Genomic DNA, 21,821 nt, shown 5'->3' with positions numbered 1-21,821 from the left:
TTTTTATTGTTGTGTTTTGGTCTTGGGCATCTAATGTGTACAAAATCTCTGTTCAAACACCTCAATATTTGTACTTTAGATGGTACATTGGAAGCCTCATCTCACAGCTAGTTACCTCGTGTTACTGCTTTTAGGAAGTTCTTCTCCACACAGCCAACATGTCAGTGACAGCAGAAGTCCCCCTGTCCTTTGCTAGCTATTGAGAAGGCTGAGGACAAACATTCTTCCATTACACCCACAATTAGGCAACTCTGACAGTGTAATGCAAATAAACGATTTATTTACATGCATTTTTGCATATATGAATACAGGCATAACGCATTATAAGAATTATTAACTTTGCTACTTCAGCTAAGCAAACAAAGCCACCTCCTTTCTATGTACTTAAGATTTGCTCTTTCTTTCATTTACTTAATGCTTTTTTATTTGCATAATTTCCTACTTCTAGCATCTAAACCTTACCTTCCTCAGTAGATGGCTTCATGCAATCTGCTTTATTCTTATATACATATTAAAGTGTAATTAAGCTAACCTCTATGAAATCTTTCTGTTATTAGAAATAAGAACCTGTAACATGTTCTGATTTCTAATAACAATGTGAAGATTCTTAAAATACTGACCATATTTCATCTGAGTTCAAAAGCTACTTCAGCTATGCTAACAACCTTTTAAGACCATTTCCTGATTCCTAAGCAGAACTGCCCATTCTTGCATAAACACACTGTGTTTCAATTCCTCACAGGGTGGCCAGGGTAGCATAGATGTCAAACATTCAGCTGCTAAGCAGAAGAACTTATGCATCCATTTTGATTTGTTTTGTTTTGTTTTTAAAAAAAGCAATAGCAACATATAGAATTGGTGGTTAGGGATCATTAACTTCGTCCTCCTGTGTTTGAGAAGCTGGTTATTGTACTTGGGCCTTTTGAGCATGGTGACAGTAAGTCAAAGAGGACTTCATATAGGACCTCCACATATAGGCCTATCTGACTACCAAGCAGACCATAAACATTGCCGTGGTTAAAACTGTTTGTAAATGGCCATTGCAAGATGTACGAGTTACAATACAACAGCTCTTGAAAGAGGTGAGGGGGAAAAAAAGGTAATGGTAATCTTGTATTACCTTACATTAACCGAATGAACAAACTCTTTAGGTGTCATTTTTCAGAATTTGCTGTATACAAAGCCATTAGTTGACTTCTTAAAATTTCTCTTATCTGCTGCACAATTTTCTGTAGTCAGAATTTCAACTGGAAGCCACTACCAATATATTTAATAATGAAAAAAACTTAAAATATTTATTCTCCTTTTTTTTTTAAGGGGATATTCATTCTAAGAAATAAGTCCTTTTTTTTCCTATCAAAATATTCCCATTAAAGGCAGAAATTTCTTTTAATTCTTACTTTGAGAAAATAAAAAAAATACTTTAATAGCATGCTGTACAGTCCTGCTGTAATGCAAAAAAGAGGTACTATCCTGCAAAAGGGTGTGTAGCACACCAGAGTTCAACCAACTGCTATTTTCTCTAGTCTTTTAAAATTAAGTACAGAATGTGCATATTATTGTAGGCACGTAAGTATCCAACACTTTGCATTCTCACTAATAATCTGAGTCCTGTTCTAGACCCAGTGAGTAAATAATGCCTTGGACAATGCCAATAACAACTGGTTGCCAAACTACCAGATAGCAGAGCCAGTCCAAAAGTTGTCCATACAATATGTGTGTGGTCCCACCTCATCTGTTGTTAAGGAAACTGGGGAGAAAATGCAACAATAGGTAACTCTTGGTGTTTTTCTTAGCCAGAATCAAAGAAAAAGTATTGGGTTAAAATTTTGAAATGCCTTCTTTTCAACTCTTCTAATTTACTTCCTTTTTTATACGGGTAAGGTTAAAATTAAATATCCTCCCCACATATGGTTAAAATAGGCTTCAAACAAGTAAGCCAAACTTTGCTTCCACTCACGCAGGTTTCTACACATGCAGCAGCAGATCTTCCACTATTATTTCATTTGCTAAAGGAAGAATGTTGTTTACTGACTACTAAGAGAAGGGGGAAAAACCAGCAGTTGTTCTGAAAGCGGATTATATCAAATTTTTTCTATTTCATTAAAGAGCAAAATCCACTGCATGGTCTTTCTAAAACTGTGATTTACCTTCTTTAAAATGTTCCTCTCATCATAAAAATTATTTCCGGATGTCTTAAAATCAAGAAGGAAAATATATATGCACTTTTCTTTTCCTAGCTTGCTTGGGGTCTTAGATAAGATAAAGCCAAACAGAACTATCATCTTCCCTAAATATAATTGTTCCTTAATAATAATTGGTTTTCCATTTATTTAGTGTGGCCATCTCATCCCTCCACTGCAGATCAAAACAAGAATTAGTAAGTAATCAGGCTGTGGTTTAGAAAATCCAAATCAAAAGCACACTTGTTAGGGAGAGGGTATGGGTTACTTAACATCCTCTTCAAATCAACTTTCTCAGGGCAGTATGGGCAAGTCTGGTTCTTGCCAACAATGCACCAACCATGGATGCAGGATTCATGAAACCTGGTATCAGGTGTATTGTTAAGGAATATTTCAAATATAAACAAGGCCCAGTGCATACATCTGCAAACCTAGACAAACCATCAACAGATAATTTTAATGACTGATTACGGATACTGCCTTGTTTTATAACCGAGCAGTTTCAAATGACTTAAAATATTTAGAATATTTAGAATTGTTTTAAAGTTGAATCCAATGTCCTGAACATCCAGACTGGTATTCATATTTTCCAGCTTGCAAGAAGCCATGCTACCTTTATGAACTGCAGAAGGCGGTGCTTAATAAGATTGTTCCAGCACATATGCGATACCTTTTCTTTTAGTTTCTGGAATGCAAAATGCTGACTTGTTTGGTACCCCCAAGTATGAGACACTGGGTCTTCTGTCACCCACACAGGCTGTGCACAAAGTATCTGGAAGGAGGATTTAGGTCTGAAACTGTAGGGTTACAGCCGCTCTTGTATCAGTTTGTCTGTCAAAAAGCTGCGTGGCCTCAACTTGTGTCACAGAACTGAAATATATGTCATGCTTCTGTTTTTACTTTTGTGCTATGTTGTTTCGGAATGTGGTTTTGTTTCCTTTTTCTTCTTAGTATTTATTGCCGTTGTTATTATTTTTTCATGCAGTATAAAAGAGGAGAAAACAACAGTTCCATAATTACATGGAAAGGATACATATGATTACAGGACAGCTGGTAGGTATTTTCAATGATCCCTTCTTCATTTATATCCACAAAAATTTTCTGCCCGCAGACTGCGCAGATTTCATTGGACAAATTTCTTGTTGGTATGCCACTGATGTTGTAAAACTGTCAAGATCAAGTTTACAGGAAAAAAAGAAGCCAAAGAACAACAAAATATTTGCTTAGAGTCAAGGATGCATAAACACATTTTAAGTGCCATCAAAGATAAGGACAGCAAGAAATGGCTACAGTTGTCTTAGTTTACTAGCGCCAGGGTGCACAGTTACCAAGAAATAATTAAAATCTTATTGCTGATGCAAGAACTTTAGCAACCATCTGCTTGATTTTAAGTAACTGGGACACAAGAGAATTGTGCTGAGATGACCCCCTTATTTGGAAAGGGAAGATAAGAGCTATAAAAAGGAAAGGGCAAGAAGAGTCTTTCACAGACTTTGGGGAAGTAAGAAGCTTGTCTTCTATAGCAATTAGGATAGGGACCCACCTGTTGGAAACCCCAAATCAGGCCCTGGCATATGTCACTGGCTACTACTTCATTAAGACTATTCTTCTAATCATAAGATGGACAAGGGAGTTCAACAGTTTCTCTGTGGCACAAGAACAGCTCTCCTCAAGGAAAAGTGAGGTTAGCTTACTGCAAGAGTATCCCGTAGACCTTATTGTCACAAACCCAGCGGCACAAGAGATTCAAGAGCTCACTTCCAGTCCTTGCAAGTGGTATTCAGGATGATGATCTCCAGCACTTACACCAATGGTGGAAGCCATGTAGTCAGAACAAATCTCTGCAAACTCTCCTCCCATCACTCCCTAGTACAGTCCGTAAAAAAACAGTGTCACAGCAAAATCCATGGAGTCATCAGACTCGATTCTGTCAACCACAAAAGAGTATTCGGGTTAGTCTGTTCTTGACCATAACGCCAGAATAAAATATCAGCAAGATTTTTACTCCAGTTAGCTCCTGCTTCCTTCAAACTGCAGGTTTAGTTTCATTTTCTTTTGCAGCAGCAGACACCCTCATACTTGAAGTATCAATATGCTTGACGGCAAGCAATATTGAAAGTAGGCTATGAACTGCTTTTGGAGCCACAGCTACTCAGCTCTGTTATAGGAAGGCCAAGCTGACACATTTTCTTGTAGAAAGGGACTTTGCTTAGAGTCTTATTGTACAGAACAATTAGATATATTTCATTGTTTTGCAGAAGCAACAAGATCAGACAAATCTCAATAAGGCGTAAGATGCCAGTCAAAGAAAAGTTAAGTTTCTGTAGCTGAAAGAGCCCACTGTCCTCCTGAATACAAATTCCTCAGAATAAAATCTTTGCTAAATTGCAGCAAGCAGTATTTAACCCCCTACCCCAAAAAAATCCAAGCCAATTGAGTCTGCAAAAATGTTAACATCTCTTGTAATCTCTCTGAGATTGTACGTGTTACAGGTCTTGTGAGACTGAAACCGGGCTACCAAATACTCATAAAACTGGAGCTTCTTGACACTAAAAAGGACTTGTCATTTCTGCTGTAACAGGGCACAAAGTAAGAACCTTTAAAATAGAGCTAACAAATTTTGTAGTTATATCTTTAAAATACACTGGTGGGGGAATTTAGATGGTTAAATAAAATACCTCAACAGAATAAAGCTTAACAGTATTGGTAACACAAGACTGTTAAGTTTCTGCCAAGAATTTTCCATCAGAGCTACGTACTTTTGGGTTAATCAACTATACAATGTATGGGAAATAAATCTGACACTTAAAGGAACAGTTGATTCATGTATGTGCAGTATCTCCAATACCTCCAAGAAGTGTTGGACTTACAGCACATGCATTATGTAGTTAACCTACATGCTCTTGAGGAATCCCTGGAATTTCTGGTCAGACGCTACCTCAAACAGAGTCCAGCACAGTAGCTCTGACTGGGCTGCTAGTCAGACAGAAATCCTGGACAAACATAAAGAAAATTCAGATTCTACCCAGGCAAAAATTCTAGCTGTATTAAGAGGTTAGGTCGAGAATCATCTGGACATACAGTATTGTCTTTGGCAATAGTCAAAATAAAAAGAGGAGAACCCCCCAGCAACATTGTAGCCTGGTAGAGTGGGAAATCATAATTATCAGAAAGAATTATAATGTGTTTTTGATATGAATGTGCTTATCTATTTTTATCCTTTACGTCAAGCCTTTTTATGTCTCATCTCCTTCAGGTACATAAATGAAGGATTGAGGATTAACTCAGCAGTTAAATTAGGGGATTAAATGAGTGAACACAGTGACTGTATGAAGTTTAAGGTTTTTCCCCCTCTTCTCTTCACACCACAAACACAAGTTGTAAAATGACTAAATATCAAACTTCAGACCAACTATGCAATAATAAAAACCAAGAAGTAAGAGAACCTACAGCTACACGATGTAAAAGGGGTTTCATATGTTGAGGTGGGTGCTGAAGAGACCAGACTAGAGCAATTTCACTGCAAACAAAGTAAAATCTATCAAATATGAAATCATATTGGGACAGTTGCCAGTCACAATTTTACCTGAAGATACCTACCTAAAAAATAAATGAAATCCAAATATGGTAAACATTATGGCTAGATAACCCACAATTCCAATTGCGTAACTCAGTTCATAGGAGGAACCATTTGTAGACCAACCTGTGGATAAGAGAAAAGAAAGACTGCTCAAGACCTTGCATATTTTGCAGAGTGGCACAAAATGCCACATACGTAGCTTCTACTGAAGTATTCATATAAATTCAACAGAAGTTTTACACTTTTATATTTGTCCCTTACTTAAAGGTGAATAAAAATGTATAATACAGGAAAAAGTACAGGGGAAAAAAAAAACAACCAACCACCTTTTTGTTTTGCTTCAGTCTTCACAAGAAATGGTAATAGTGAACAGATTGATAACATAATTAAAACTAACAGTTGGGAATTGTGAAGGAGGGAGGCATAGGCCAGAACAGGACAAGAACAGGTAAAAAACAACTGAGGTAATTTAGATATAGTCACGTCAGTATACCACCAGTGAAATGTATCTAAAATACTTAAAAGTTAGCAGAAGCAATTAATATTGCTGAACCATTAATAATTTTCTTTGTGAGTCCAGGGTGGAGAGGTGGAGTTTCAGAAGACTGGAGAAGGAAGAATACAGACCCCTCTTTAGGGAGGCAGAGGCGGCTCTAAGGAGTAAGTTCAGACTATTTGGTATATATACCAAATTGAGCTCTTCAGCCTCAGTAACACCTGGGATGACTGCTGATGGTTAAGAGTCTGCAGAATGAAAAACAAAAATGGAACTGATGGGATGAATTTAATTTTAACTCTTGTTTAATTCTTTTTCATTTGCATGTCATGGTTGATAAACACTGGTTTAGAGGAACTTATTCATACTGCAGTTGGAAGACTCCTTCAAATTCAACTGCTAATGGCCCTTTTTGTAATCTGTGAAATTTGTTCCAGGGAAATTCTTATTTGCTCTTCTACAGGTTTCCTTTAAGAAACAATACCAAAAAACCCCCAAAACAAGGCAAAACCAACAAAAGAGGACATACTGTGGTGTTCTTCCCGAGAGAGGCTTGCGGGTTGCTCTGAAAGTGATGTAACTGGTAGTAACTGAGAGCATTCCTCACATGGACAGGGATCTCCACCAGTAAAGTCTGATGGTGAAATAAAGAGGAACAACCCGCATCTGCAGCAGTGTGACTACCTGTTGGCAAAATTGAGACAGTCATTTCAAAGTAATGACATCCTATGGTTCCATTTGGCATGGTTAGGTGTGATTAACATATTGCCAAACTGTAAAACTCATACAAAAAAAAGTGACTTGTACAGCATCTGACACAGGAGGGCCTTGGACCCTAGAATAACAATGTTAGTCTGCCATGCACCCTGTAAATAATTAGTAATCTCAGTGTAGTAAATGGTTATAACACTGAGATACAACTCATCAGACCCCCACATCCTATCCTCAAAAAATTAAACTGTCTATTGATAGAATTAATGCTACTGAAAAAAAATTAAAGTTTGTTTTTCAACTCAAATTAGATACGGTGACTGCAGGGCTAAAGCTTTGGGAGCAAGCTTTCTGAAATCGGTGGAGGCAGTTTGGCCCTTAAGCCTTAAAGCTGCTTGTATAAACTTTCAGAAAGGCACATTTGGCTGCATTAATTTGGGATGCTGCTCAGTTACATAACCACACTACTGAAGGTTTTTCTTAAAAACTCTTTCTACAGCACAACAAAATGCTGTGGCTTAAACTTTTAAACCTTTCTTCTAAATGAAATTATATCAAACTTAATATGTATATTTGCTTGAGTTGCCCACAGTGATTAAATATTCTACTTCTTTTCCAATAAGCAAATATTTGAAACTCACTGAAGACTCAAAAGCCCTGTAATATTAGTTTTCTCCATGATCACATTAATAAACCATGAATTTGGGATTGTGGAAGCCTGATGATGACAAAGATAAAGCAAGACTGACTTTAATATGTGTTTGTACAGTTAGATCCTACATCTTTACAGAAAGGTTACTAAAAATAATAATAAAAAAATCTGAGGGGGGATGGTTTTCAAATTCATGTTTAGTTTGGGGTGGGTTTTTTTTTTAAAGCAAACAAAAAGCACAATCCATCTAGAGTAAAAAGCTATTTCTATGGAAGATTAATCTCCTTACTTAACCCAAAAAGTAGAATTCTGAAGGAATGTGTGTTACTCCCTGTGAAACCTAACACAGTTTTGCCACAGATTTCAACTGAAGCAGGACTGGATTCTTCTTCTTCTCCTAAGAAAAAGTAGAAACTCTTAAAAAAAAAATCCCCCCAAACCCCAGGAAGCATGCAACTATTGAGCAAACTGGTATTTTACAATATAAGTTTAAATAAATTAACAGATAGAAATACCTGTAAAAGATAACGACACCGCATAATTAGATCACATCACTGTTACGCATTTCTGCACCCTGCAGCCCTGGCTTTACGGGACCACAGTCTGTTGCCTGTGACCATAAAAGTGACAGAGCTCCTTTTGTGCCACGCAGACCTTCCGGCATGCCACAGGTCAGTGGTTCCTACACATCCCTGATCGCAGAGCCTGAGGTCTCCTGGCCTTCACCGGAGGCCCCCAAAGGCTCCCTGTTGCCTGCCTGCCTTGCTACTGTCCAACGTGATCCCTCTCCAATGTGCTTACGTACTGTGGGTTGCTTTTTTTTTCAGTAGACTGAAAGTAAAGTCTGAATTTAAGTGGCAAAGCCAAAGTTGAACGAGCACACATCTTCAGTAAAGTAGCTACTTTCTAACACAAATCTATAAAAGAACTTTGTTATCATGTTAGCTGCAAAATGAAATGCTAATTAATTAAAAAATGGTATCACAGCCTTCTCTCGGGTGATGCTGTTATCAGATCAATTGATATACATTGTTTGCAGTAATTGTTTCAAATTTCCTTATTGATTTTTATGTCTTCCAGATTGTTAATTTTAATACTATTAGCCTCTATATGAAATGCATAAGTATTTTGTCATGTAGATGAGGACAAAGACAGGAATCGAGTCATACAGATGAAAACCCCAGTATTGATTTATTATTAATACTGGAAGGTCACCATCTGGACAATTCCATAAAATAATACATCTGCATTGCTGCTAAATGGGAGCTTTAACATCTGGATCATATTATTCCAAATTTTCCTCATCCACCCATCATAGCAAGAGGAATTTCCTGACAAATCAGATTGCTGCCCAAAGGTAAAATGTTTTTCTCATTACCATACTTTAAATGAGCTCAAAAAGACCTAGAACTGAAGTCAGCATCAGCGTCATAGACAACTTTCCCATTTTCTAATTGTGGAGATTAAATAGGTCATACGAGCACCAACTGAAAAATGTCCATCTGTCCTCTGCTTCCCTCACAACAGTCCCCCCACTCTGAGCGAGTAAGGATGCCTATCACCAGCAAATTCAACAGAAGAGCATTATTCCACTATCCTTTCCATCTTATAGCATATGGTGAAAACTGCATACATAAAGAAAATAACTGTGTAATAATTAGATTTATTGTGACAGACTGACCTTACCAGAACTTGTTAACTTGGCAACGCAAGCTAACTGGCTCACTAAAAATCTAGTTTCTTTTGATGTAGACATATTCAAATACTCAAAAACATATGCATGGAAGAAATAATAAATCAGCTGTTTGGGGTTTTTTAAGGTTTAAATTAATATGCTTATACTTGATAGTACATTGGAAATTGGCAGGGATTTCTATATTAAGTAAATCAACCAACCTTGTTTTCAAGATTTGCTTCATTACTTAGGTATAGAAATCAATGCTGTCATAACTATGCTGCTTCATTTTTCAACTGTATTCCAAAGTAAGTTCTCATTACATGACTGCCACATGATACAGGATAGATAATCAGTAAAATAGGCAACCACCTATGGGACCAGAAGTAAGTCTTTTGTGTTTGAGATTGTTCTGAGACCATGACAAATCTGCCTTTCTATCTCAGATATTTTAAGGTTTCTATTATGCCAGGGGAGAACAACTTTGTCCACATATATCATATTTATTTAATTTTCATCAGTGGACAGCTTCCAACAGCAAGCAAATTGCATTATAAAAATCAGCTGAGTACCTGACAGTAGGAATTTCCTTTGGGAAAATACAGTCAGAACACTAATAAGCTTTTTCCTTCCTTCCCCATTTGATATGCTAGACTCCTGCCTTTATGCTGAGAAAAATGGATAGGATAGGCTAGGACAAGATAGGAATGGTTTTTCAAGGATGGCAATTCCCTGACTAGTATTCTTTGTTGCCACCCCACATCCCAAAGCACATAATACAGTCGCAAGCACATAATTGCCTGCACTACAGTGAGTTAGAGGAGTGCACAGTTTGTGAGTGAAATGGAGAAATTAGAGCGTTATCTGAACACAGATGCAAACCTATTGAAAATCAGGTTTTTACAATGTGAATTAGCAGAACACAGACTCCATATTTATTTTTTAAAATCTCAAATAACAATAACAAAATTCTCAAAAGTAACTGAAACTCAATCATTTTCTCTAATCTGCTTCCTCATCACATGGAAGTTAACCCCAAACTGTCAGCTACCATCTAGAAAAAAACCACAATTGTCAGAGTGGCCTACATTTTATCTCAGGCCAAGAATTACTAGAAAAACCTCTTCCTCATTTTTTTCCCCCCTTCTCTGTGCTAGGATCACACCCATGTTACTTTATATGTAGCCATCTGGTGAAGAGCAATCTCTTCTCTCTTGCCAAAATTATCCACAGCTGAGCCTCAGTTGCTTTGCTGCAACTTTTTTGCTCTTGCTTCTTCAAAATAGGAGCCTTCCCCAGCGTGCCTTTTTTTTTCAGGAGACATTTTACATTCTCGAAAAGGCTCTTTTGGAAGGTACAGGCTGTTGCTGTTTCTCTTGCATCTAGTAAGCAGTTGCTGCTTTTTATTTTTTCGTTCTTTTTGAGCAAGCTAATGAATGCCCTTCCCATTTAGGGCTGATTTTATGCTCCCTTTGACCTTCATTTCCTTCTTCTTTCAAAAAGAAACCAACCTTTTCTTTTTTACATGTTCACAAAGCTCTTTGAAGGGGAGGGTGGGAGTCAATCACTGCAATCCTTTGCTTTATTTCTACTAACAGGACTGTGCAATTCTCTGCGAGCTCTTACTATGTCTGAGAATAGCATGAGTATCCAGAGCAGGGATGTATACATGCGAACGCTCACCATGACCTCAAAGAATCAGACAGAAAGGTTTGTCAGCTGGTGCTGCCTTCTAAGCCATGATATGCAACGGCGGGCTGGTTACTTATTTCATTGATCTCTTGGGACAGAAAATAGAAAATAAAGCAGTTTTTGATCAGAGAAAAGGAGCCTTAGGTTTACCCCTCCCATTGAAAAGAATGTGTTCTACCCCTTCATCTGATTTCCCTTCTCTTTTGCTCCTAAAGATGCAAGCATGTTGTTACGAGCAGGGGAAAGTGTTTGGTTTCTTCTTTTCAGTGTTAGACACTGTTGTGCATAACCTCTACGTGAACTATACAGGCATAAACCAAGAGTCACAAGCTGGATGGCAAGTAAGAGAAATGTATAAGCAAGCAGAAGTAGAGGGCTGTTTTCTCTTTAGTGAGCGTGTGGTTGTTTTTCAAATTTTGACTTATTTAAAGGTTTTCTACTAAATCAAACAGAAATGATATGCGCATGAACGCAAACATAACAACTGCCACCTGGAAGAACTGTAATGCCTAAGTCTAGATCCGCCTGTACTTAGGGGAGCAGTAGATTTTTTGTTGTTGTTGTTTATTTTTATGTCAAATGGACAATTTCCTGTATGCATTAACTAAGTTGTTTAAATCCTAAATGTGACCATCTTTACAGTTCCTGCTCCTAAATCAGAAGGTTTCCTTATCTGATGCAACAATGTATACTAGTTATTTTTCATCTATCTTGTGTAAGGATCTCATTAATCGTTCAGCTTTGTATCTTCATGTTTGTTCTATTTGTTAGTCTTCAAAATACAGTGGGTCAGATTTTGGCAGTTACTATACTGGTAGAAATTTATAACTTTAACATTGCTGCCTGACATGCTTTTAAAGAAAGCAAGCTAATGCAATGAGATCAACAGTGTGTTCGAAAACTATACAGAAATATCTGGATATGAAACATGAGGACAGTTATAACTTAATACACAAACTTGTAAGTTGTTTTGGTGATAAACACTCTTAAGTTACCTAACATGGAATAAATGCTATAAACCATCTACTGGCAGAGACCCACTGTGAGTAGTGTTCGCTATTATAAAGTAACTTCATACACAGATAGATGGTAGGTGTGAGAATATATTACTCTCCCAACTAAACAGAGCATGAAGCAGAACTGCCAAAACTAGTGCAAAGTGAACTTCAGGTTCTGGTGCTGCTATTTTTACTGAAAGAGGCTCTGCTTCAGTTCCTCTTTTACTGGAGAAGGAGGCCTTGCTGCTGCTGCACAGCTATGCACTGAAAATTGAGGCCCCCAACAAGTTTGTGGTGCAGATGTTTTATTTTAAAATGCACCACAAAACCCATCACAAAGTCTACATTAAAGTGTTGTGATGGTTGTAGTTGTACTGGAGCCTCCCTAAATTAGACTAAATGCATTTAAAGTATATTTTTTCCATATTGGCCATGTCACTTCGTAGGTGTGACTGGCTCCTGTAAACTAATAGTTGGGAATGAAGCTTCAATTGCTGAAAACTAAGTTACACAAGTAATAGGACTGTAACAAGTGTATGCTATTGGCATTTTTGACAGAGGTTAAGTCTACGTAGTACATATTAACTAGCTTTAGGTACTGCTAAGGAGGATAATGCCAAAGCAACACAGAGACCATGCTGCTTAGACTCCCACAGGCTTTCCCAGGCAGACAGGGACCTTCCCAGCTGCCCATCATTGTATACATACTTAGAGTTCAAGTGCGTTTCAGCACTGATTCGATACCAGTCTCATGCAAAATATTTTCAATGGAAAACAAAGACATGGACAGTCTGAGTGACTTCAGTCACTTCAGTGTTGTGTTCTTTACTCTAAATGTCTGTTGAAATCAGTAAGGCAAAAATTGACAGGAAAGAAATACTTGAAAAGCTCTGAACTGAGATGCTAACATGAACATAAAATGTTTGAATCATACAGCAGAACTGGTCTAGAAGAGAAGTTAAAGAGAACATAATGATAAAGTAGTATCATATATGATTATACTGTACGTGCTCAGGTATTGTGTGCGCTCAGGGTTAGGAGTGTGTGTTTGTAAAGGTAGAGAGTTAGTGACATGAAGCTAAAATCCACAATTAGCTGCGCTACTTGTGACTTCATGGACACTTCACCTGTGTGTATGTTTCCATGACAAACATTTCATCACTGTTCCTAACTCTGTGAAGTATAGCTGAAGAGCCTGTTTCACAATCTCTGTATTGCAATTTTATGCCACTGTGAAACTCCACTAACAGTAAAGCCTGATAGATCAGGCTGGTTTTATATCCTGTACTAAAAGAGTTTCTGTAAATTGTATCAAGGTTTCATTCTTTAGTGTTTAACAGGCCTGTCAGATCAGGTGGTATGATGCTTCAGAGTCTGAGGAGCAATTGCCAAGAGATAAAGTATTGATCATGACAGTTATTGATGTCACTGCTAGTAAGAAGTTCAGTTACCAAAAACTGGATTTCAATCTACGGATGGCTTAGGGCACTCATCAGCTGATGAAGATGGAAAAGCTAAGAAACTACTTGTGTGCTTAAAATTCTGGCTGTCTGAATTATCTGTGTAATGCCCATTATTTGTTTAACATTTACTTAAAACTCACATTGTTTTTTAAGGACTGGCCCTTTCTGAGATGCTTAACTATTTTTTAACTATTGAATAGGGAGGTCAGGGGTGGAAATCATGTCACTCTAGTTTTCTCAGGTTTGCAGAGAAGTCTGTGGTAGGGGAAAGGAAGTGAGCTGAAGCACCATAAGCCCCAGTTTTAGCACCTTAACCACAAGACAAGCTTTCTCTCTAATTAGGCATGTGCATGAGTAACTTGATGAATAGGGGCCTTGGATTCTCTCAGTAAACCCTCTGTAGTATTACTTCAGCTAGACAAGGGTAGTGACTTTGTTCTCCTACCTAGTCCATTATTAGACAGTGGTTTGAAAACTCAAAGCCTTTTCCTTAAAAGCTTTAACCTACTAAAGACTGACCACAGCATCAGTATGCATACAAAGAAAATAAAATACAAGTTGTTTTTTCTTCCTACGTAAAAGCTATTTTCCACCTGACCGAAAGCCATGGCTTGCTGCTTTCCACAGAGGCTCAGTTGTCTTGCTAGATGTAAACCCTTAAGAGTATGTCATGACTGCCAACTGTTACCTGAGAAAGATGATGTCTTAACCACTACAGGTCCAAAACTGCTGTCTTTCTGACAAGCTATTCACGTTGTACGATCGACAGTGTCTTTGCTTCCACTGAACAAGCACAATCTGGGCAACAACCAAGGTTGCAATGAGAACAAGAACCATCTCCATATGCGTTGATTCACAGCCATGGTGCTTTGCATGAATCTTTCGATGCTGCAACCTGAAAAGAAAATATGCGAGCTATTTAAAAAAAAAAATTTAGATTGATTTGTTATGCCTAGAGGTGACAGTAAGCCGATGCATGAGATATGCTTTATGAAGAAACACGTTAGTGTTGTTATGCATGACGATATAAGGTAACAAACTTGATGAGAATACTTGGTCTTTGTAACTGGAACTATTATCCTGAAAAAGGAAATGTAGAGTAAAGTAATGGGTAAAGAGTTGTCTTTTTTCCTTTTCTTTTTCTAGTAACTCAGTCCTGAACATAAATATAGCCACAAATACATAGTGCCTATGAATTTTAAGCAGACATTTCATAATCGCAGATCTGAGCCCCGCATAATCTTTTAGCCCAAGGTAAATGCATACTCAGAAGAGGGCTTAAACCCCTGTTTCAGCTTCCTTCCCTATAAAGTGAGAACTGTAGCTGGTATTTATTTTCCTTCTAGAGTTAATGAAAGTTTCCTTGAGCCCCTAAGAAAGGAGGGAATTGTCTTGGACCTATAAATCAGCCTCCTTCATAACTAAAGCTGAGTGAGCTTCTGTGTTAGATCGGAGCCTCATGCCCTTGTAGTAAGAATCTTGATCTTCATCTGAGCTTGACTCGAATTAACCTGGATGTTAGTTTTCCTCTGACCTGGAGCTTTCTGGTCCTACATTTCAGGACTCAACAGCACCTCCTGGCTTCTAGATCTGTGTATGCACTGAGTGCACTTCAGCCGCACCCCAAAACGAAGCTGAAGAGGCAGACGTGCACTGTGTCCCTTCCCCTTCCATGCCCTGGTCCCTGTGGGGAGAAACACTGTGCGTATGGGCTGGGAGGGAGCTGCGGCATGTTCTGGTTGGCACCCACCCTGGATGATCCGCGGATCAAGACCTTGTGTCATGGTTGCTGATGGGCAGCAGCTGCTCTGTTCAGTTAAACCAGTTGGGACCCAGATTTGAGCAAGGAACTATGCAAAAGCCTGAAGCCATTCTTTGCTGCTATTACTTGCTATCTCATGTTAGCCAAACTTTGAATCCAATTAAAACTCTTGACTTTGCAGAAATGTGGATATAGGTTTTAAACATCTGGTTCTTTCCCATCCCTTCTTCAGAAGCAAAAGTGCAACAGTAGCCACGCTTTTTTCAATTTAAAAAGAAATGGCTACGCGATGGATGCTGCGCTCAGATGCCACAGCACTGAAGTGGGTACCGATACCAGTGTCAAACGTCTTTCTTCCCAGCTTTATGCAAGGTACCACAGAGTACCACATCTTCTTTGCCGACAGTGTGCTTGCGTGAAGTATCTTGAAGCAGCTCATGGGTGCGATGCACTCGGTGTCCCTCAGGCAGCAATCAAAGGTGCCCCCTTACGGGCCGCGCACCGGCACCGGGCGCTGGCGGGGCAAGCCTGTGGCTGGAGATAGCGTAATTAAGGTGCATCCTAAGAAAAGGGAAGACAGCAACAGGGAGATAGCAAGCCTTTCCTCTCCACCCCGCCTCAAGCAGGCATTAAGAAGATGGTTAAAGGACCATTTCTTTATATTAGACTTGCAAGGACAGGAAGCGTTATATTTATTGTACCTAAAGGAAAACATTGTACTACAACAGCAATCTCCGTAATGATCACTGTAAAGCTGTTCCCTATTTTGTTTTGCTGAGGAACTGATTAAACTGACAGAATAAAAAGTTCCAGTAAAGCTTTTCAAGAAAATAAAATTCTTCACTAACTACACTTCTGTGAACAACATGTTGAAGCTTTCTGGTATTGCTATAAATGTACAATTCATTTAAGAAAACATTTGCAAGCAATATGTAAATTAACTTACTTCCATTGTTCCTCTGTTGATAATAAATCATTTTCCTGAAATACATTCAAAACAAGTATTATAACTTCACGGTGAACAACAGCCAGATGGGTTTTCTTCTCTTAACCCTCACCACCCCTTCCGTTCTGTGAGTTGCTGGATGTGTTGGCAAGTTCTCTCCGCCCCTCTCACCTGGAAGCTGCTTAGAAACCTGCAGCTACGCCAAGGATGGCAGTCACGCAATTTCAATGGCTATGATATACGATGGGTGCAGCTAATCACAAAATCACAGAATCGTATAGGTTGAAAAAGACCTTTAAGATCATCAAGTCCAACCGTAAACCTAATGCTACCAAGACCACCACTATACCATGTCCCTAAGCACCTCATCCAAACGTCTTTTAAATACCTCCAGGGATGGCGACTCAACCCCTTCCCTGGGCAGCCTGTTCCAGTGCTTGATAACCCTTTCAGTTAAGTCAAATTTCCTAATATCCAGTCTAAACCTCCCCTAGTGCAACTTGAGGCCACTTCCTCTTGTCCTATCATTTGCTACTTGGGAAAAGAGACCGACCCTCACCTCTCTACAACCTCCTTTCAGGTAGTTGTAGAGAGCCATAAGGTCTCCCCTCAGCCTCCTTTTCTCCAGGCTAAACAACCCCAGTTCCCTCAGCCGCTCCTCATCAGCCTTGTGCTCCAGACCCTTCACCAGCTTCGTTGCCCTTCTCTGGACACGCTCCAGCACCTCAATGTCTCTCTTGTAGTGAGGGGCCCAAAACTGAACACAGTATTCGAGGTGCGGCCTCACCGGTGCCGAGTACAGGGGCACGATCACTTCCCTAGTCCTGCTGGCCACACTATTGCTGATACAAGCCAGGATGCCATTGGCCTTCTTGGCCACCTGGGCACACTGCCGGCTCATATTCAGGCGGCTGTCAACCAACACCCCCAGGTCCTTCTCTGCTGGGCAGCTTTCCAGCCACTCTTCCCCAAGCCTGTAGCGTTGCATGGGGTTGCTGTGGCCCAAGTACAGGACCTGGCACTTGGCCTTGTTGAACCTCATACAATTGGCCCCAGCCCATCAATCCAGCCTGTCCAGGTCCCTCTGCAGAGCCTTCCTACCCTCAAGCAGATCAACACTCCCGCACAACTTGGTGTCATCTGCAAACTTACTGAGGGTGCACTCGATCCCTTTGTCCAGATCACTGATAAAGATATTAAACAGAACTGGCCCCAACACAAATGAATTCCCTCAGGGTGACTGACCAACAGGGACAATGGCATACTCTAGAGACCTACAGTTATAGCATAACTTCAGCCAAAAGGGACCTTGGCAGTTATCTGGACCAACCTCCAGTGCAAAACAGAGTGAAGGACATCAGGTTGCTCAGGGCTGAGTCCAGCTGAGTTATTAATATCTCTACGTATGGACATTTCACTGCCCCTCTGGGCCTCTTGTGGCAGTGAATTCTCTTTTTCTTCTTCAGTACATGGGAACAAAATCGCTGCAACAAAATTAGCAGGCTGAGGTTTAAACAAAATATCTCCTAGACTTAATCAAAAAGGCCTAGGACTGATCTTTCAGCTACTCTAATTAGGCAGCTGTACAGGTACACCATAAAGCCTGTGGCATAGCTCACACAAAAAAGGCTGAAAAGGGGAATTTGAGAGTATTCAATGAAGTCTAAAGGTAGTACTTCTGGTTCCAAACTGGGTTCTGTCAGAAAAGGTCATTATCAAAGATGGTGCTTAGTTTTTGTTTTTCCTTCAAAATCTTCCAATTCTATAAATAAGTCTTTAAATTTTCTATAAAAATTCTGAAACTCAAGGGGATAAATTGTTCTGATTTTTATGAATGTTTGCTGTTTTTCAGTTGAATTGTCCATATTTGGTGGTGGTGATGGTTGTTGTTAATATAACTTGAAGTGTCAAGGTGCCAGTTTATGTTGATTTTTGCCATGTACATCTTAGCCCTGTGGGTGATGTGTCCTTGCATTTTGCTCTGAGTACTGAGAGATATGCTGCAGTTTTACCATCTGCCTTAAGTAACTATGTGGCACTTGGTACTTGCCTAAGGGAGAAACGGGGAATGCAAGCCACCATTCACTTGGGGAAAGACGTACACTTTTAGAAGAATTTAAGTACCAACAGATAGAGCCGCACCTAGCAGAAACTTCAAACCCATCTAGATGCCCAGCTGCCACTCTCTGCTTCCTCAGCTCCTCTTGCTGTTTCTGTCAGAAAAAGTATGAGACAAGTGGCTCCTGATGTCTCATCTTCAGAGGTCATGAAGATCAAATTGAGGGAATAAGGCAAAAAAAAAAAAAAAAAAGTCTTCATTATACTTCTGCAGAGTCAAGTTAAGGCGTTGACAGTCTAGTCTTAGTCAGCAAATATCGTAAAAAGGAGACTTGCTTTTGTAGTTCATATGTATGCTAATGTACCTTTACAAAAGTACTGGACTACACATCTGCAAACTCTAATCTCATTAGAGCCAAATGAAATTGCAACAATTACGTTATAGAGCTCAAAGTAGAGATGCGTTTCAATTCACACTGCATTATTTATTTGTTTACCAGCTAGCAAGTAACAGAGAACTTGCAGATTCTGAAAATGCATTCATATCTTGCTAATCAAACCTGATTTCCATGTTGTTACTATGCAATAAAACTGCAAATATGATTGGGATAGTTTAGATCCCACTTTCCTTGACATTGTACACGGTAACGTTTTGACTCTCTAGCAAGCTAGGGACCAGTTAAGAGGAAGGCTATTGGCCTTAAAAATAAAATGAGTTTTATTTCGAAGACAGCAGACCATTTGCTAGTATTTAATCACATTCTATTAGCATACTTCTTCACAACTTCTTGACGTGAAGAACTGGTACAAAATACTGATTTCCCATCCCCCCCAAAAGATACTGATAATGACACTTTTACTTTAAATATCAGCCTATCTGTGCCAGAATTTGGATGTGGCAGTGGTTAAAAAATGGAAACAAAATTACAGTCCACACAGTGTTTTTAACTTCATTTTGGATACCGCACAGCCAAACCAATCCTTGCATCTCCAGACTTCCCTTTTTAAACTCTGATTGCTCTTCTCCCCTATGGCAGTGGCAATGGCTTGGTGGTGAGAGCTGCCCTGTACTATGGGGCTGTGCTGCATGAGGCAAAGACCAGAGCAGCTGGTGGAGGCTTGTCACAGCAAAGCAGCTAGGAAGGGCTTTGTCCGTAGGGTGAAAGACTGGACAGGAAGGAGTATGGGAAGCACCATGAGATGCTGCTATCTGGGTGCTGCAGTTCATGGCACAGGGGTTGGGAGAATGAAGAACAGAAGTGGTGTATACAAGGAACCACGGTGGAGTATGTTGATGGTGGCCATGGAGAAATACAATGAATACGGGCAAACACTACATGGCAGCATGGTGCTGTGTGTGCAGCAGTGGGCACCAGGCTGCCAGACTAACAGACTAACACAGACTAACCCTGGCCGTGAAGGTTGGGTACACAACATAGAGAAAAGCGTCGGGGGCTGCTGCGTGGCATGGGAGCAAGGGGAGGAGAATTGTGGCTGCTGGCAATGGGGAGAGGACAGTGAAGCCCTGTTTTAACAAGCAGACAGACTAAAGTGCCTGAAAGTTTTATTTGGCCCCCAAGAAAAGGACAATTAAAGGTTTTGGACCCAGCTAGGGATTGTAACATCGGTGTGTAATGGATGATCGGCGAATGTACGGCCATGGGAATGACCTTTCCCTTGCCAGCGTCCCCTCATTAATGGGAAGCTGTGACTTAGCCAAAAAAGTATTTGCTATAAATGCTAAACTCCCATCTAAACACAGCGTCCGTCAGCAGCAGACAGGGATAAAGACTAGATGCCATTTGTCCAGACAGGGCCTCTCTTCTGGCTGCTGGGTAAAAAGTACTTGCTAATGAGCTGTAAACTAAAGTTATCCACCTAAAACTGGAAAGAATAGGCCAAGAAAATAATACTGGCTTAAAGGATGGGCAGAATGGCTTTTATATGAGTAGAAGAACTATTTTTCTTTCACAGTCCAGGTAAATCCCTGTTTATTTACACTGGGGTGAAAGAGCAGACAAGCAGATGCCCTGATGTACGCTTTAACTTCCTCAGTTGGGTGACTGAGACTTTTGGGGTTTTTTTAAATCTTGAAAAAGGTAATTTCTCCAAATGCACCTGCATTGCTCATTATCATTGATCTCATCTTTATTGCAGTGCTGTACTAATTTTCCAGCATTTACTGTGTCTTGTTTTAAACTAGATTGCAAGGTTGTTGGGGGAAGGCTCATGTATTGTTATCTATGCTTTAGCCACTAAGCACCCAAAAATTGTGCCTGCGCTTTGTGATACTACTACAGTCCTAATGAAGAGTAATTATGATTAATGCATAGAGTTGTACAGAGAGCTACCGTCTCACCCTGTGCGAGCTGTTGTAAAATCCTGCAAAAGATGTATGAGGGCAGGGAAAGGTTGAAAATTTCTTGATGGCTCCATTTTCCAAGAGAGAAGGCTAAAGGCGTAGAGATGAACGAAGCCCTGACAGCCTCGCTCCCCAGGAGCAGGTGGATGGAGGGGTGCCTTGCCCAGAGGCGAGCGATGCCAAGCAAGTGGTCTGGGACGCACAAATACCCCTGTATTTTGGGGCAGGGGCGCTGGGTTTAGGTTGAGGTGTGGGTTTGTCTCTGCCCCTTCCCACGGAGGCCTGGGCATCCCCCAGAGTCCTTGCTCCCTCGCAGCCTGCGGAGCGATGGGACTGAAAATGCGGCTCCTCATCACGCACCCCTGTATACACACACACACACACCCCTGTATACACACACACACACCCCTGTATACACACATACACACGCACACGGCTGCAGCCAGAGACCCCACACCACAGCCCCCCCACACCTCCCGCCACCGCCAGCCCCTCTCCGCCCGCCCTCCTGCTCCCTCCTCCTCCTCCTCCTCCTCCTCCTCCCTCCGGCCCCGCTGCTGCGACTCCGAGACCTGCATGGCGGCAGCCGTGCCCCAGCCGCGGACGGGAAGGAAGGTGCCGCCACCGGGCGCCCGCCCGAGCCCGCGACCCCTCAGCTGCGGCGCTGGCGGGCGGCCATTTGGCGGCGGCGCGGCGGGGTCGCGCAGAGCCCCCTTCAAGATGCCGGCGCTGGAGCCGGGGGGGGGCCGCCGGGGCCGGCTCGGCTTGGCGCGCCCGTCCCTGCTGCCCCAGCCCGAGTCACGGAAGCATTACACAAAACGGCTGGGGTTGTTCTCGCCCTGAGGTTTACTGGCGTTGCTGTCACCGGCCTGGGGCTGAGCCGGCCCCGGCAGCGAACAAGGCAGCGCCCCGCTCTGTCAGGCCTGATGCCCGGTAGGTGTGCGTGGTGCAGACTGCGGGCGTGGGCCGTTGGCCTCTCCCACCTCTGCTACCCGTTTTAAATACCAGAGAGGACATATATGTCTTTATTAAGTATTCTCCCTCTTGGGTTTGCTTCGTGCACCTGACGAGCAGCTGTGGGGAAGTGGCTCGTTGGGAGTTCCCTCGAAGCTTCCCAAGGCAGCACCTGATCAAACTTTATTATTGTTTGTTGCTGCCAGATAATTACTTAATTTTGTTATCCGATGCATGAGACACCAAAATGGAGGTGGTATGTGGTCTCCTGGCCCTTTCTAAGTCTGGT

General features: G+C 40.9%; 1 protein-coding gene across 1 annotated transcript; it reads right to left on the bottom strand.

Moving 5' to 3' along the window:
- Positions 1 to 1,596: 1,596 nt before the first annotated feature.
- RNF175 (ring finger protein 175) lies at positions 1,597 to 21,156 on the bottom strand. Its single transcript, XM_072863399.1, is given in 10 exon segments — positions 1,597 to 1,730; positions 2,425 to 2,546; positions 3,217 to 3,350; positions 3,990 to 4,110; positions 5,784 to 5,864; positions 5,866 to 5,886; positions 6,789 to 6,943; positions 14,204 to 14,345; positions 16,159 to 16,193; positions 21,052 to 21,156. Coding segments are annotated over 10 exon segments (1,050 nt in total).
- Between the last annotated feature and the right edge of the window lie 665 nt (positions 21,157 to 21,821).

Source organism: Ciconia boyciana, chromosome 5 (assembly GCF_034638445.1).
Source record: "Ciconia boyciana chromosome 5, ASM3463844v1, whole genome shotgun sequence".
Lineage (NCBI taxonomy): Eukaryota > Metazoa > Chordata > Aves > Ciconiiformes > Ciconiidae > Ciconia > Ciconia boyciana.
Note: the sequence above shows the minus strand (reverse complement) of the source record. Positions and strands in the feature narration are given on the sequence as shown.